Source organism: Mytilus californianus, unplaced genomic scaffold, assembly GCF_021869535.1.
Source record: "Mytilus californianus isolate M0D057914Y unplaced genomic scaffold, xbMytCali1.0.p SCAF_15, whole genome shotgun sequence".
Taxonomy (NCBI): Eukaryota; Metazoa; Mollusca; class Bivalvia; order Mytilida; family Mytilidae; genus Mytilus; species Mytilus californianus.
Genome location: NW_026262637.1, coordinates 3,766,146 through 3,785,243, shown reverse-complemented (window position 1 = coordinate 3,785,243; position 19,098 = coordinate 3,766,146). Strand labels below are relative to the sequence as shown.

At 32.3% G+C, this 19,098-nt stretch overlaps 1 protein-coding gene across 8 annotated transcripts in view; it reads left to right on the top strand.

Moving 5' to 3' along the window:
- LOC127725225 (intermembrane lipid transfer protein VPS13C-like) overlaps positions 1-19,098 on the top strand; it is a 144,021-nt gene that overhangs the window by 65,832 nt on the left and 59,091 nt on the right. For all 8 annotated transcript variants that reach the window (XM_052232080.1, XM_052232084.1, XM_052232083.1 and 5 more), the window contains 10 exons: positions 803-847; positions 1,339-1,473; positions 2,249-2,323; positions 3,004-3,224; positions 5,707-5,848; positions 6,307-6,391; positions 12,474-12,622; positions 13,295-13,452; positions 15,530-15,618; positions 18,609-18,865. In XM_052232080.1, the coding sequence (XP_052088040.1) occupies positions 803-847; positions 1,339-1,473; positions 2,249-2,323; positions 3,004-3,224; positions 5,707-5,848; positions 6,307-6,391; positions 12,474-12,622; positions 13,295-13,452; positions 15,530-15,618; positions 18,609-18,865 (1,356 nt within the window). The remainder of the gene's footprint in view (positions 1-802; positions 848-1,338; positions 1,474-2,248; positions 2,324-3,003; positions 3,225-5,706; positions 5,849-6,306; positions 6,392-12,473; positions 12,623-13,294; positions 13,453-15,529; positions 15,619-18,608; positions 18,866-19,098) is intronic.

Sequence of the window (19,098 nt, the reverse complement as noted above, 5' to 3'; positions counted from 1 at the left end):
TAACCCCGCCGCATTTTTGCGCCTGTCCCAAGTCAGGAGCCTCTAGCCTTTGTTAGTCTTGTATTATTTTTAAATTAGTTTCTTGTGTACAATTTGGAGTTTAGTATGGCGTTCATTATCACTGAACTAGTATATATATTTGTTTAGGGGCCAGCTGAAGGACGCCTCCGGGTGCGGGAATTTCTCGCTGCATTGAAGACCTGTTGGTGGCCTTCTGCTGTTGTCTGTTCTGTGGTCGGGTTGTTGTCTCTTTGACACATTCCCCATTTCCATTCTCAATTTTATGATTATAGCATACACTCTATCCAAATGTGTGTATGATTATAGCATACACTCTATCCAAATGCTCATAAAATTATGCCATACACTGATTACACTCTATTCAAATGTATGTAAAATTATATCATACACTATCCAAATGTATAAAAAATTATATCAAGAAGTCCATTTTAGATTAGACCAAATGTACACTCTGTTTTAGTGTATGTAAATTAAACTAGCATTTATATTAAAGATCTGATCAAATTTTCTCTGTATCAAACTACCATGTGTCCAAGATTCTTAGAAATGTACTTTTTCTCTGTAATGGAATTAAAACAGTTGTTTTGTCACCATAAATGATTTGACCAATTATGCTTTCTTACAGAGTGTATATTAATGATTGATAAAATGGAATTGATTGAATATATGAATTATAAAAAGACTTTGAATAAAACTTAACAATACTAAAATATGATGTTGATGCAAGACTAAGGACTCCAACAATTTGCAAGCTTATATGATATTTTTCTGTTTATTTTAGATTTTGATAATAGAGAAAGAAGATGACCCATTCTTTGACCTTAAGGTAATATTACTAGGCAGGAAGAGGAAAATAATAAGAGATTAAAGATTTATGTTGCAACCTATTCTTCTATGTCATCAATCATTAAGCTTATTGATGTCTCTAAGGAGAAGTTATGATAAAAATAAGGAGAACATATCACAATGTACCAAGGGAACAATCTTAATTGTGGTTAGTTTGGATGAAAACTTTGAAAACTTCTAATAACAATCTTTCAGCTGTAAAAAAATATTTTTTAACATTTTGTCAAACTGGGGCAATTGTATCTTACTATACAGTATTGGTTTTTGCTCATTGTTGAAGGTTGTACAGTGAGCTGTAATTTAAAATGGTAATATCTTTGTCCTTGGGTCTGAATTGATAGTTGTCTCATTTGCATTCACATCACATCTGATTTGTATATAAAAGATCCAAAGGAAAAAATTATGCAGCTTGCTCAATATTGTTATTTAAAAATAGTTAATGTAATAAAAGCATTGTTTTCTACATTACAGGTTGAAAAGTTTAGTCATAAAGACAAAATTGTGAAAAAAGACGATAATATAGGTGAAAAATTAGACTACAGAGTCAGACTGAGAATTGGACATCTACAACTGGCTTATATCAGTAAATTCTTCTGGGAAATTACGGTAGGTAGACTTCATTGTGTTGATGATTGGCTTATGTCAGCAAGTTCTTCTGGGAAATTACGGTAGGTAGACTTCAGTGTGTTGAGGATTGGCTTATGTCAGCAAGTTCTTCTGGGAAATTACGGTAGGTAGACTTCAGTGTGTTGAGGATTGGCTTATGTCAGCAAGTTCTTCTGGGAAATTACGATAGGTAGACTTCAGGGTGTTGAGGATTGGCTTATGTCAGCAAGTTCTTCTGGGAAATTACGGTAGGTAGACTTCAGTGTGTTGAGGATTGGCTTATGTCAGCAAGTTCTTCTGGGAAATTACGATAGGTAGACTTCAGGGTGTTGAGGATTGACTTATGTCAGCAAGTTCTTCTGGGAAATTACGGTAGGTAGACTTCAGTGTGTTGAGGATTGACTTATGTCAGCAAGTTCTTCTGGGAAATTACGGTAGGTAGACTTCAATGTGTTGAGGATTGGCTTATGTCAGCAAGTTCTTCTGGGAAATTATGATAGGTAGACTTCAGTGTGTTTAGGATTGGTATAAATTGGCCAGTTCTTCTGAAAAATTACAGTAGGTTGACTTCAGAGTCAGGTTGAGAATTAGACATCTTCAATTGAAAACCTTGAAGTCAGCAAATTCTATTAGGAAATTAGAATAGGTAGACTTACTAAATCAGTAATGGAATATTACGCTTATTGTAGTATTTAAAGAAAATTTGCCATAAGTATGTCTACCAAAAAGCTTTAATACAAAATGTTTACTTTAGTTTTATATGATATCCTTTCAGGGTTTCTTTGATCCATTTAAGACTCCTGAGATTGTTGAAGCTGCCCATGCCTATAGGGACATGGTCTCAAAACAGGTAATCTAAAGTAGACATATAGAGAGGACTAATATGACATGGTTATTTGGATTTAATATCAGTAAATGCTGATAAAAGAAAGAGTTTAACACATTCTTCTCTGGATTCTACTGGTCTGTGTGTCTCTGACATTATTAAAAGGACAAGGTTCACTTTTGGCCAAATATTGCCCTGAATTTTAACTTTGTCTTAAAATTTCAAAAACAGTCCATAATTTGGTTTTTAAATGGATTTATTTCAAAAGACTAAACGCTAGGTAAAATAAATTTCTTTATAAGAGTTCATTTCAAGCTCCAAAAGCAGCACATTTTGGATATATTGCTCAAATATGATGATTTTATGCATTTTAAAAAGCTAGAGGAAAGTCTTAGCCGCAACCTATGATCCAAAATGTAGTCAAAAGGAGGAGTGGCAAAAGTAAATTCTGAAATATGGACCAATACCGGCATTACAACACAAACTGCATAAATAAGGGATTGTAATGATAGTAATATCACAACTATTTCTATGTGAAATTTTAAGTATTTTTGCCTGATTAAAAAAACTTAAAAAATTTAGGGCCATTTAAGCTCTTCATGCACCTCGTTTGCATGCAACCATCGCCCCAGAGAATTCAAATAAAAGTGTGTTTTTGTTGTCATTTCATAAAACGACGTACAGATATTTTCTGCATTTTACAGGTGACAGAAATTCACCCATCAGCCATGAGGATAGCAGTTAGAGTTTCTATGCATAGGCCTACCATTGTGATACCTAAACATTCCAAATCTCCAGACATTTTCATGTTTCAATTCAGAATGTTTGAAATTGACAATTCATTTAAAAAAGAGGTGTTGTCTAATGGCCAAGAGCAAGATTGGAATTATTTTATAGCTCACCTGAAAGAAATGGAAGTTAGACGGTATGTATGAAATAGTAAACTATCTCTATAATACTAGAGAATTTAATACTATATATATTGATCTCTATAATACTAGAGAATTTAATACTCTATATATTGATCTCTATAATACTAGAGAATTCAATACTCTATATATTGATCTCTATAATACTAGAGAATTTAATACTCTATATATTGATCTCTATAATACTAGAGAATTCAATACTCTATATATTGATCTCTATAATACTAGAGAATTTAATACTCTATATATTGATCTCTATAATACTAGAGAATTCAATACTCTATATATTGATCTCTATAATACTAGAGAATTTAATACTCTATATATTGATCTCTATAATACTAGAGAATTTAATACTCCATATATTGATCTCTATAATTACAATCATGTTTTGCTGAAATGTGGAAGTTAAGGTTTTTGTCATTTTTATACCATACTCAATTTTGACGGAAGCCTGCATAACCTTAATCAGAAATACCAGGTTTTTTTTTTATATTTCTTCATGGTGATTATAGAGAAATTTGAAATATCTTCATAGGTCCAGTCAGAGGTAACAATACTGTATTAGTTTACTTTTGTCAACAGGATGTATTTGTATTCCATTTTACAGTTTCTTCTTCTGTTTATTTTTTGTTTGTTTTGTTTAATTGTTTTTAGCAGTAAAAAAATTCATGAGTTACGAAGCCAGCTTATTACAGGTAAACCAGAATTAAAAAATGATCAAAAGTATAATTGGAATTAATTTAAGATTCTTCTGATAACGTCATTCAGATGGTGTTGTTGGCTCAGCATCAATTTTCTTTCAAACTGTAGTAAAAAAAATTTGAAGAATGATGTTTTTTTCAGAAAGACAATTGTTTGGAAAAAATTGAAAGCATTTTTTTGATGAAATTTCAATACAAAAATTACACTGCTATGAATCACTTCTTTTAAAAAAAGAACTAGGGGGCACTATACTGGAAATTCAGAAACTTTAACAATGCGTTAATCTTGGGGGAAAATTGCAATGTGATTGGTTTCACAAAAATAAAAACTTTTGAAAACATTTATATGCAGTATTTCCTGAAATCCTAATAATTAATCTTTCATTTCTCTCCATTGTTATACAATCTCAAAAATAAATGCACATAAAAATTTCTGAATTAACAGTGAGTCTTTGTACTTGTCACATTACAAAAGAATTAGATTGAAACAAGTACTAATATTTTAGTGGAAAGAGGATAATGTCAGAAGTGAGGTAAGACCACAGTTGATACCTCCCTATCATAATAGTTTGAATCCATGTTTACTACATAACCACCGTTGATATCTAACTAACTATGCAGCTTGAAGTGTGAAGGAATACCCTTTGTTATCCTGTTATATTTCCAGTTTGCTTTGATGAATTTAAAAGAATAAACTTGCAGCAGTATTGTTTATTGACCGCAGCTTCCTAATATGCCTTTTTAAATGTTTTTCTCATTGTTGAAGGCCGTACGGTGACCTATAATTGCTTACATCCACTTCATTTGACCTCTGGTATAAAGTTGTCTCATTGGCATTTATACCAGATCTCCTTATTTTTATATATATTGAACATTTCTTAAAAATTGTTCATTTAAACTTCAGGGTATAGCGATATTATGTTTCTGAATTTGAACCAGTCCTTTTTGTCTTTGTGCATGAAAATGCTTGTTTGAATAGAATGGTCATGAGATCTGTCATATTAAGGATAGTTCCTTTCTAATCAGTCAGCATAAGGTAGAACAATATGGTTTATTTAAGCTTCTAACTTGGCATTTGTAGGGATACCCCAGGGGAGATAATTACATTTGGTAGTAAAGTATTTGTACCCCAGGGGAGATAATTACATTTGGTAGTAAAGTATTTGTAGGGATACCCCAAGGGAGATAATTACATTTGGTAGTAAAGTATTTGTAGGGATACCCCAGGGGAGATAATTACATTTGGTAGTAAAGCATTTGTAGGGATACCCCAGGGGAGATAATTACATTTGGTAGTTAAGCATTTAAAGGGGTAGACCCAGGGAGATATATATATATAAGATAGACCAATTTTTTACAAAGATTTTTTAAACCTCATGAAAAACAGAACAGTAACTTGATATCTTTATATTTGCTGAAAGTGCTCGATAATAATATTTTTTTTTTAAATTGTCTATAGGTTCCCCAAAAAAACTGATTTTGCTAATTTCTAAAAAGTCTAGATATTGATATGAAACAGCTGTTTCATGTTCCATGATGAGTTTTAAATTCAGTCATATTTAAGCCTATTAATTTGTTCCACGAAGCCAACTGTATTAAAAATGTGATTTCAGTCCTGAAAATAATTTATTAGGAGTGATTTCTAATTTCTTATATGAATTTTATATGTTGTGTCATGATGTTGATATTATCAATACCTTTTTTTTAGTTTTTAGCTGTAGGATGAAAAATCTTGTTTTGTTCAGAGATGAACCTTTATCTCTTTATTTTATAGTGGCAGATTAAAGGAGAATGAATTCCACATGTTGTATCATATTGTTGAACCTGTGAACTTTGAAGCAACTTTTGGATTGGCCCTTGCACCATTTAGATCAAGGCTGATGTATAACATATCTGGAGATGTAGCTCTCATTAAGGTAACACAGGTTGTCATTCTTTTACTTTAGGGAGTCTTAGAACATAGTACCCCTTACTTTGGTTCAGGTAAATATGTTAGGGAAAGGTTTTGGTTAGAAAAAGGTTAAGAGTTGGGGGAAGTTAGGATAAGAGGTAGAATGAAGCTTATTGTAGGGGATAGGGCTTGTAAGAAACGGCACAGGGACTGGGACTTTAGACATTAAATAAGCTTGTTGTGTTATTCAAGGAAATTTTATTGACTTTTTCTAAAATTCAATATGCTTTATATTTAATGAAAAAGAAAACTAATGTAGAAAAGGCAGTTCCCTTTTCCTTGACTTTCAGACATTTGCTGCCTTGAAAAAAACTCAGTTACCAAAATTTATCCTTTAAAGTTACTTCATGACCTTCCCTCAAATATAGTTTTGACATATTTATACAAACAATATTAACCATGTATCTACATTGTCTTTTATAGATCAATGTTCAACAATCAGATATCAAGTTGATGTTTGATGTACTCAGGAAAAATTTAAAGGAAGGTGCTCCACAGTCTGTTCAAGGTAAGTCTGTGTTCAATCTTAGTTAGTTTTGCAGGTTTAAAAATGTTATGAATGCAAGAAAAAGATATGTATTGACAAGTGTTCTGTTGTAAGAAATATATTGGAATGTAATAAAGTAGGTCCGGGGACACAGTTATTGTCCTTTGATTTCTGTTGCTTACAAATAGAGTCCCTAGTGTGGGCAGTGTATAACTTGCAAATTTTTTTCACACACCTTCCAAATTCATTTCTTTATATTTTATGCTTAAAATAGTAAGTAGGGGGTGAAATTACATGGTAAAAAAAATTGGAGCTTGAATTTTTAAAGGCAGTGCTTTAATGCCTTTCTAGTTGACAGGTTAATCCTTCCTTCCGCGATATCCATCTTATCTACGTGGGGGGTCGTTAGGCTCCAAGTAGATCCGGAAATGTTGAATTCTCTCCTCTTCTTATTGTGATATAAAATGTTTTTTGTTTCATTTCATTTACATTGGGAAATAGAGAAACGATCATTGTGTTTTGTTAGTTTTAAAAACTTTAAATATATTTGTATTTTGCATTATAAGCAGTCAACCGATTGACAAACTAGAATTATTTGAATTCCGTGTGGAAAGAGCTCGGGTTAATTTCGAGTGTTATCTGCAATCTATATGTTTATAAATCATTTCAGTCGTTGATCGACTGAACATGAATTATATTATACAATTTAAAGCGCATTTCTGTTTATGCACGTGAACCCGTCTAACGTTATTGTTATTTCGCAGTTATATAAAGTAGCAAATTATCGTTCCTGAATAGGTGGCGCCGTGGTAGCCGATCCTGTTCCTCAATTTCCGGTTTCTGCACTGTGCAACTATTTCAGTTACATTTTTAATTAACGATGCCAAGTACTTGTTGTTGTTGTGTACCTGGATGTCATTTAAGAGGAGGACGTGCATTTCCAAATGACTTAAAAAGAAGGAAAAGTTGGATCAACGCCATGGCCCATACGCAGATTGGACGAGAACACGATGAAATCGTGGAGTCCATCTCAATCAGCTGTTGTTTGCAAGGCACATTTTACTGAAAAGACTACGTGCAGGAAACTATTCATGGTAAAACTCTATTTTCTTTTTGAAATATATAGTTATATATGTAATCGCCATGCGAATAAACCAAAGTCTGTTTACAACCGCAATTATCGTTTTAGAATAAAAGGGGGTGGTTAATTCAAGACGTCATAATTTTTTGGATTACGATTCAATGTGATCTGTTTGAGATTTTTTGGTGATTGCTACAATTATAATGATTTCTTACAAGAGGTATATCATACTGAGAATTATTTTAGCAGTAATTATGCTAATGTAGTAATGACAGGAATGCATAAGCTATGCCTCATAGACTTTCTTGAAAAATATCAATGACAATGTTAACAGGAACAAAACAATGACATGCTCTCATCTATATTATAGTTATTTAGGTACAAACAATGTACGTTTGTTGCATAAGTCTCTCATTGTTTGTCCTTTGGATTTACATAACATACATTGAATCAGGCAAACATAGTTTTATCCAGATTGTAATGAATAAATCTAGTTAATATTTCGCCAGGTAATACAAAGTATACATTGCTAATGGAAGTTCATTTAATTATCAAAAAACTAATGTTTTATAACCTTTTTCAGGGCGCAAACCCACCATTCAGAGACTTAAGTCTACTGACATTCCCAGCCTATTTTCCTGGACCAAGCAAGAGACTGAATCATCCGCAAAAAGAAAAATCAGGGCAGTTTCCTGTGAAAACATAAGAACCAAACTTGATGAATATTGTAGTAGAAATCTAGAGGAAAGTTTTGATTGTAAAGTTGGTTTTCCTGATGAAGTCATTCATATTGCAGAAAGGATTTATGACTGTCCACCACCAACTGTCGAGCTAATGTTGAGCTTCACAGATGGAATTATGCAAACACCATCAATGCCTATGTTTTCAGCAGAGAATTTTGAAATGAAGACATGTGACACAGCCATGCATTTTTATACTGGTTAAGGGTTGTATACTAAATTTTTATTTGTTTTGACCACACTTGGTCCAGCAGCACATTGTTTGAGATACATATATTTTCAAATTGATAGGGTGTCAGTTGAAAATCAGTTTTTTATGACTTTGATGAAATTGAGGCATTATACAACCAACTTTGAACTTTCTAGATTCTAGATTGAATCTAGTGTTAAGAATATTGTGTATACATGGATTGTTTTTATGTCTAAACAGTGGTGTGAGGCTAACACTTGGCCATCTAGTGGTTTAGTCAGGTATTTTTCACCATCCAACTTCAAATTAATTATAAAGTTTCCTACGACTTGGATTATTATTGACAACACAGAATATCCCGTGATAAAACCTAAAGCTCCTAGAGCTCAGGCAACCTTTTCATCATATAAAAACAGAAACACTGAAAATATTTGTATGTTCGACACCTGGTGGTTTAGTCAACTATGTCTCTAATGCATATGTTGGTTCTACCAGTGACTATGAAATAGTTGAAAGATGTAGAATAGTTCAATTATGTGATCCAGGTGACAGTGTGATGGCAGACAAAGGTTTAAATGTGCAAGATTTGTTTGCTAACTTTTTTCAAAAAAAGAAACAGAATTAGTTCCAATACTCTTATACGGGATAGAAAAGTCTCCAATTAACATGTGCACATAGAGCGAATTATTGGACTTGGCAAAACATACAAAATTCTAATAAATCCTATGAATGGAACTGAAACAAAACTTTCATCTGAAATAACATTTAGTTGTACTATGTTGTGTAATTTTAGAACTTGTATTGTGCCAAAGGATGCATAAATAAAAGTGACGCAATGAATTTTGTTCTGATATATATATATTTATAATTACATGCACATGTAAATTGTAATGCATATAAAAATAAGGAGATGTGGTATGATATTCAGTGAGTTTATCGAACTAAAGTGCATAAGAAATGGGTATAAGCAGTTACAGGTGTTACTGTCACCGTACAATCTCCTACAATGAGAAAAACTTGTACCATGTAAAACATTTCAGAGATCTTACCACTAAGTTTTGTTGTTTCACCTTGACTTTGGTGAATTGTTTATATCTGTTGATGTAAATATAAAAAAGTAGATGTGGTATGATTGCCAATGAGACAACTCTCCACAAGAGACCAAATGACACAGAAATTAACAGCTATAGGTCACAGTACGGCCTTCAACAATGAACAAAGCCCATACCGCATAGTCAGCTATAAAAGGCCCCGAAATGACAATGTAAAACAATTTAAACAAGAAAACTAACGGCCTAATTTATGTACAAAAAATGAACGAATATAACAAATATGCAACACATAAACAAACAACAACCACTGAATTACAGGCTCCTGACTTGGGACAGGCACGCCACATACATGTACATACAGAATGTGTCGGGGTTAAACATGTTAGCGGGATCCCAACCCTCCCCCTAACCTGGGACAGTGGTGTAACAGTACAATATAAGAACGAACTATAAAAATCAGTTGAAAGAGGCTTAACTCATCAGATGGATAAATACAAATACAAGTGGACGTGGTTGGGTAGTTGTACATCCAAACAACAAAAAGACACTAAGTACAGATCTGAGAGTACTCAAAGTTACTGACAGCTAGTTCAAAGCCACTAACAACTGATAAAAAAATCTTGCATCTAAGACTAAATTATCAATCCGTAAGCTCCCTTTAGAATTTTATAAATTTTAGATTTTACATTTCTGAGTTATGGGGTTTTATTCATTAAAAAAGGGGGGATTTTCCTGTTTTTGTCGAGCCTGCAACTTTAAGTTTTGGTGGTCAAGTCCATATCTCAGATACTATAAGCAATAGGTCAAGTATATTCGGTGTATGGAAGGACTGTAAGGCGTACATGTCCAACTGGCAGGTGTCATCTGACCTTGACCTCATTTTCATGGTTCAGTGGTTATAGTTAAGTTTTTGTGTTTTGGTCTGTTTTCTTATACTGTATGCAATAGGTCTACTATATTTGGTGTATGGAATGATTGTAAGGTGTACATGTCTAGCTGGCAGGTCTCATTTGACCTTGACCTCATTTTCATGGTTCAGTGGTCAAAGTTAAGATTTTGAGTTTTGGTCTTTTTTTCTAATACTATATGCAATAGGTCGACTATATTTGGTGTATGGAAATATTTTATGATCTATATGTCAGTCGCGCAGGTTTTATTTGACCTTGACCTCATTTTCACAGTTCATTGCTCAGTGTTAAGTTTTTGTGTTTTGGTCTGTTTTTCTTAAACTATAAGCAATAGGTCAACTATATTTGTTGTATGGAAGAATTGTTAGCTGTACATGTCTGCCTGGCATGGTTCATCTGAACTTGACCTCATTTTCATGGTTCATTGGTCAATATTTGGTTTTCTTGGTTAATGTTTATGTGACAGTTGTAATAAAGCTTTATATCAAGGACTATCAATATAATATCAGTGATTAGTAAAGAAAGCGAGACATTTCAGCGTGTGCACTCTTGTTGGACAACAACTCAAAAATGCTTTAAGCAGTTCGCATGAAACTTTGGTGAATTATTTATAGCTATTGATGTAATCTCCCTATAGATTTTCATAAATTTCAAATATGACATTGAGAAGAAATTGAACTTTATTTGTTTATAGTCTGGCAACAGATTTATTAAGTATTGCGCAACAGCACAGTGTATTGCACAACAGCAAGAAATCTTTAATTGAATATAAATTCGATTCATATAACCGATTTCAAGTTCTTTGACTACATTTATTCAGAAACTATAATATGTCAAATATTTAATTACAATCCAAATTCAGACCTGTATCAAGCTTGAATATTGTGTCCATTTTTGCCCCAACTGTTCAGGGTTGGACCTCTGCAGGTGTATCCAGCTGCGCTCAGCGAATCAGTTTATTTCTTAATTAAGAACTCCTTTTTTCATTCATAAATTACTTTAAACTTGGAAATATAATTTTGCTTGGAGTTATAGTTTCTTAAAAAAGTATTGTCATTGAAAGAGTTGACATGTTGCAATGTACATTTATTCTACATAGTTCTATGGTACCAAATCAAAAGTTTATATAAAAGAAAGAAGTCAAAGGTTTCCCATCATAGTTAAGTTACATACATTTTTTTTGTACCTGAGGTCATTGAATATAGATCATTATATAAATAAGGAGATGTGTTATGATTGCCAATGAAACATCCATACTTAACAGTAACAAACCACATTTGCAGAGTTGAATAAAATACAGTTGATAACATTTACTTATTACTAAAAAGAAAATGCCTAACTATTTTAAACAGTATTTGAATATCAATTATATGGTCATTTTTATAAACTTCCTGTTACAAAACTTTGAATTTTTCGAAAAACTAAGGATTTTCTTATCCAAGGAATAGATTACCTTAGCCGTATTTGGCACAACTTTTTGGAATTTTGGGTCCTCAATGCTCTTCAACTTTGTACTTGTTTGGCTTTATAACCATTTTGATCTGAGCGTCACTGATGAGTCTTATGTAGACGAAACGCGCGTCTGGCGTATTAAATTATAATCCTGGTACCTTTGATAACTAATTTGACTATAAACATAGATAAAAAAGGTACAAACTGGACATAATGCACTAGTTCATAAACAAGTGAGAACAATCACCTTCATATAGTGCTCAGAATATGACATTCATATAACTTGTTCAATATCATTAGAGAACTCTAAATCTTAAATACTGAAAGCCACCTCTGATAAGTACACTACTATGCAAGATAATGATATAACTGGACTAAAAATACACACAACCTGTAATTAACTGCCTTTACAGCGCTTTCGCGCTTTGATTAGATATAGCAATGATTTAGTCCAGTTTGAAAACGTCAAAAATTAGTATGTATGCATATTTTGAGTTAGAGCTGATAGATTTTTCTATAGTTTGTCCCAATAGTAGTACACTACACTGTAAAAATCTTTTTTGGATAGAGCAGGTGTGATTTTTTTAATTTGCGATTTTTGTCTTAAAGATATGCTCTAAGAAATAACTGTGTTCTCGGGCCAATATTTTGGAAATGTAATTAAAAAAATCTTTTTACAGATGTAGGTTCCAGTCCATTAGCCAGAGTAGATGTTGTTGACTCACCCACCACAGACACAGAGACGGCTTACAATGCTTTAGTTACACTACAAGGTCTAACATTGTGTTTATTTGATGAAAAGACTGATATTGAAGCCTCTCCACTCGAGGTATGATTTACAGGAATTGTTGTCATTAGTTGATATACTGATAACAGTTATGTAGCAATTTTATATACCTGCTAAAGGAGTGGGGGCTACATTGCATTCACCTTGTCCATCCTTCAGTCAGTCAATTTGTCCTGCTGTCCGTCCACTCAACAAATATTTCATTCACGCTTTTCTCAGGGTTCTACTGAAAAGAATATCTTCAAATTTGATAAGCAGCTTGACAGTAATGAGTTGTAATTTGCAAGACAGCGAGAACTTTTCAGATCTGTCGGATACCTACTTCCTGTTTCTTTTTATACTTGAAATTATGAGTGGAGGTATGCTTAGCACGTTAATGCATGCATTCCTGTTCATTTTGAAAAAATATTTGCTGTTTATAAATTCATAATCTCTGTTATAATCACAAGAGTTCTATTCTAAAAATGATTTATAGAATAATGGAGAGAACATGGATTTACCAGTAACATAAAAAACAAATTATCATGTTTGCATTTGTCAGATCTTTATTTTGTTGCCATTTTGAGAATTTGTTGTCACAATCTCCTTTTTTCATATTTACTTACAAATCTGTAACTTAAATAAAAATTACTGTTTATGAACAATGCTTTCAAAAAGATATTAAAAGCTTATCAAAAACAATATTGGCATTGGACACTTTAATCTGTGTTTCAGATTTACCACAGGAATAGACTAAGTTTATGTAAGATAGGAGAATTAAACATCCGAGTTAACACTTTCCCTGAAGATGACATAGCAATGGATGTTAATATTACACTACATTCTCTGTCTCTAGATGACACTAAGTCTGACAGTAATCCAGTTGTTAAAAGGTATGTATAACCTAAAGATGGACAGTAATGTAAGGGTACCAAATTTGTCTCTAGATAACACTAAGTCTGACAGTAAACACGTTGTTAAAAGGTATGTATAACCTAAAGATGGACAGTAATGTAAGGGTACCCAATCTGTCTCTTGATGACACTAAGTCTGACAGTAACCCAGTTGTTAAAAGGTATGTATAACCTAAAGATGGACAGTAATGTAAGGGTACCCAATCTGTCTCTTGATGACACTATGTCTGACAGTAACCCAGTTGTTAAAAGGTATGTATAACCTAAAGATGGACAGTAACTTGGTCATTAAAAGTTGCATATGAAATAAAGTAGAATATAAGTAATTGCATACAGCATTATAACTTCAATACATGACAGCAAAACTAATGACCAAAACAGAATTTTTTGTGAACTATTTATAGAAAAAAATCATCAGTGTATTATAAAATATTGTGCAAAACAGTCTGGTAAATAAATATAGATTCTACCGCTGCATTGAGTATGATACAATATTTCTCTACTTGAGACAGTTAGATTTTCAAATTTAAATCGTGAGGTCGCTGAGCATTTTAGATAGTTAAAATCTAACGGTCTCCAGTTGAGAAATATCGTATCACACTCGATGTAGTGGTACAATCTATATATATTTACCAGACTGTTTTGCACTACAGAAATTCAGAGGAAAGCAAAAAAATTTGATGTCATAATTTAGTTTTGACCAATAAGAACAGATCAAACAAGCCATACATTGATTAAATAAAAATAATCAGCAAGTCAGGAAAGGTATAAATCAACTAAGAATAAGAGAAAAAAAACTTTTCTATGAAAAAAAAATAGCAAATTAATGAAAGGAAAATTAGTGATTCAAACTTAAAATATTTCTTTTTTACTTTATATCAGGTATTATCAGTTTTAACCATTGTACAGAATGGACATATCTTATCATGACCTGTAATCAAGGATCCGGAAATTTTTCCAGACAATTTCGGTCATTTTGAGATGTTTGAAAAGTTGTCGATATCAACTTGACTATATTCATAGCATCAACGAACATGACGAACTTGTATTGCTGTTTCATCGCATGAAGGACAGTTTAGGGAAGGCAACAGTCTAAAATTGAAATGATTTTAATGACTCAAAATGGTTAATTTCTCAGACATTGCTTACGTTTCTTTCGATTTGACAAAAGTTAAAACCGGAAGTTTGCGATATTTTAAAGTACGAATAATTCCGGATTCATTTCCGGATTTGTTTTGTTTATCAAATTGACAGGAAATCACCGGCTTTTTATGGCTTTTTTATTTTATTACCTTTAAAAGTGTTTGAATATAACAGATAATAGTTGCACTCGTTTAATTTAGCATGAAATCAATTTGCATTTTACGATTTAAATATTAAATTTGTTGAAGACAATTTCACGCATGCGTATTACATAGTAAATAAAGCACATGTGTTACTCATGAAAAAATACTTTTTTCTACGTAAATTTAGATTTTATTTTTAAATCAGAATTGATGACTGTCTTTGATGAAAAGTAAATAAATAATGATAACACTTGTCAGGGAACTAATGTTTTAAAGATATTATTCTGAGCTTGTGATCACTGTCAGGTGTGAATTAAAACCACAGGTAAAAAGTGATTAGCGATCATTAGCCAATGTTTCCCGGAGGCATTGATATAGATATTAGGAGGGCCCTCAGGATTATCAAACTACTGTAGTGGCAGTTTTATTACAGGAAAGGGATTATAAACAAAAACAAGTGATCACAAGTGCAAAATGGCGATTAAGAAATCCGATTTCAAACATTGAGTCAATGAAATGACCGAAATTACTTCTGTAAAAAAATAAAATTTGTCCTAAATCCCAATTACTCGTTTCGGACAAATAGTTTCATCTTAGGACATGACTGGCAAATATGACCGTTTCCGGACCCTTGCCTGTAATGGTTGTGAAATACATTTTTAGATAATTGCTATAGCTACTTATAATACTGATCTTGCAATTGATTGTTTGAATTAGTTAGAATATTTTTCTACGGAAACAAATAATTATGTATGCTGATTTGATTTCAGGATATTTTACTGCCATCAGGTATCTCAACAAGAAAACCTACCTTTGATATCTGTTGTGTATAAAGCAAGGTCAAGTGGACATCAGGAAGGTCAGTTATATCTATCTCTATACATATGATCTTAGGGGGCCAATTCAATTCTTTTATGGTAAGGTACAGCAGCTGAGACATTCAGTACCCCACCCTTTTTCATATACTTTGAATATAAACAAAAATATTTCTAGACCTAATATTTTGAACAAATAATATACCTAAAGCTATCGTGATTACCTCTTTTTATAGAGAGATTATTACATTTGACAAAATTCTGATGCATTTACGACTAAGGTGTTTATGCTATCTGTAAAAAAAATTCAGATGAAAATCTATTACTGATAACAGATACTTGTGACTCAATCAGCAACATTTTCATATATGACCTCTGATTTCTCAATGTTATATCATGAAGCTTGAAATAGTCACCTTTTTCACCAGCTCATCCCTACCACTCATAGCATAGTAAGTGCTAACCCCCTCCCTTTGATTTAAGTTGATGACATTAAATAAAAATAACAATTATGAGAAACAGCAACCAAAGACAACTACTGGACTGCAAACCTCTGGCTCTGGACCTTTTTTGATAGTGTGGACCTTTCTTTCCTTATAATATAGCTGGAGTACATATACTAAAAGTGAACTTTTTCCCTTCACTGATTTTAATTTTATTGATAATTTCCTTCCTGATGTGAAACCAAAATTACTGATCACAATTCACCCTGATATGAGACCAATCCTCCCTCCTCCCCCCCCCCCCCCCAACAAAAATCAGTCTCCTGATATATCTCCTCAGGTCAGTCACATGTTTACATCTCCATCCAAATATCTTGTTTTCAATATTATCAGTACATCATGCTATAAGGTGTAATACCACCATTGATTTTCCCCTATTAGTCTTTGTTAAATTTGCACTTTTCAAAAAATTGTGCAGAATTTATCTTTGTTTCAAATAAAGAAATACTTGGCATGAGTAAAGTTTGATCCTGTCCAGTACTATAGAAAAAATTTCACATAACATTTCATTGCATATAAGAAAATAACCATCACTGGAAGTTAACCAATCAAATTTTCCCCCTTTTTTAACCTGTATACAAGCTTTAGTAACCATTTAACCTCAAGTTTCCAAAATATTCTATAGAAACCCCAAATAAAAAAATAATGGTGCTTTGAAATACCCAAGATATATGTTTATGACCCAGAAATGTTTTACTGCAATGAAATGTAGGATCAATTACCTACAACTGTCAAATTCAAGGGAATATTTTTTTTCGACCTATTTTCGTATGCAACCGGATGTGACGTACTATGATTTGGTGGTATTACACCTAAAGAAGACTTTTTTGTTAAATAAACTGAATGTGACTTTTTTCCTTTGTTATACTGGTTATTTCAAGCATTCCTGTCAAGTTTTGTCATAATCATTTCAATAGTTTGAGAAAAATCTAGTATAATGTAAGACGACATCTGCAGCGATTCGAGCTAAATTTCTTCGAAAAATCCAAACCAAGCCGCATCATGATAGAATATAGTGTGGACCAATAAATGATCAAATATTTATCTCATCTGCCTACAAACAGTTGAATATGATACAAAAGATGACTTTAGGATGATAAATACTACCAATGGACCTCTTTGTCTTCCTTATAAGGTCTCTTTTGGTCCATTTATACCTCTCATTTCCTCAAAATTTCTACTTTATAGGCCAATAAATAAAAATTTTGGGGTAACTTTCACTTATTTATGATAGAAATGTTATAATAAATGATTAATTGAAGTATTCAAGCTGAATGAACTATCCGTATAAAAGTTTACTGTCTCCAAGGAGGTTTCAATAAGTCCTTACGTAAAACTTAAATTTACGCCGCGTTCCAGAGAGGGACATAAAAAGCTTCTCTTTTGGTGAATAATTTGTTGTTACTGCTTTGAAAATAATTTCATTTACTTAAAACTATATATTTATTAAAGTATTTCTTAGGAAAAATTTTCTAGTATAGCAGAATATAAGAAAAAAGGAGAAAAAGCTCCCCAAAACTCTAAGTATGGCTTATTCTGTCAACTAATATTCATGGTAAAGTCCTATTTCAAGGAAATTTTCTCATAAAATGTGTTTTGGAGACACAATCCACTCAGAATATTTCATTATTAGTAATATTTCACTTAAATAGCAAGAAATTTTAACACATGAGAGTACTCACAAGGTCAAAGGTGCATGTACAGCTTCCCATATTAGGTGTAATACCACCATTGATTTTCCCCTATTAGTCTTTGTTAAATTTGCACTTTTCAAAAAATTGTGCAGAATTTATCTTTGTTTCAAATAAAGAAATACTTGGCATGAGTAAAGTTTGATCCTGTCCAGTACTATAGAAAAAATTTCACATAACATTTCATTGCATATAAGAAAATAACCATCACTGGAAGTTAACCAATCAAATTTTCCCCCTTTTTTAACCTGTATACAAGCTTTAGTAACCATTTAACCTCAAGTTTCCAAAATATTCTATAGAATCCCCAAATAAAAAAACAATGGTGCTTTGAAATACCCAAGATATATGTTTATGACCCAGAAATGTTTTACTGCAATGAAATGTAGGATCAATTACCTACAACTGTCAAATTCAAGGGAATATTTTTTTTCGACCTATTTTCGTATGCAACCGGATGTGACGTACTATGATTTGGTGGTATTACACCATAATGTTGAAGATTTGGAAAATAGAAAAATTTTCAAAATGTGCTTTTGTGTTTTCCATTGTTTTTGAAAACTACTTCTGAATTTAGGCAAACCAGTTATATTTATTTAGATTTATTCAACACTTGGATACTTATTGTGATAGGCTACTACTTTTATTAGGAGGTTGGGTTAATTTGATTTACAATTATTTGTAAAGGATGAGATTAATACATTTCACTCATATTTATGTTATATATCTGGCATAATTAAGTTGGAAGATGTTGAAATTGGATACCCTAGGTCTCAAGTTTCTAACGCCATAAATTGTGCAAATTGACAGATAAATAATGATTTTGATTTTGTTTTTCAGCTGACATAAGAATGGATAAAGTGACAATTAACTTAAACATTCCGTATTTATTGGCTTTAAATGAATTCTACCAATCAGCGTTCCAATCTGATGTGCCACCAATAGACCAATCTAGGCAAAGAACCAGTCTAGTATCAGATCAACTGGATTCCAGTCCTAATAACTCAGTCTTACAAGTGAAGGGAATTGTTAAACAGCCAAAGATTGTTCTATTTGCTGATCCAGAGAAAGATACCAGTAGAATTTTAGTCTTAGATGTAAGTTTTATTTTATCATTACGACATTGGTATAATGCATATGGTTATTATATATCTAGCTCTGAAGGTTAATTCACAGGGTATATTTGAGGAAAAATAAGGTGCTGGTAAAGGGTTATCATTTCTGAAGGATGTAACCTTTTATTAAGATGACTTTAGCCTTAATTTAAAAATAAGAAGGTGTGCTATGATTGTTATTGAGGCAACTATTCACCGACGGTTAAATAAAGTGG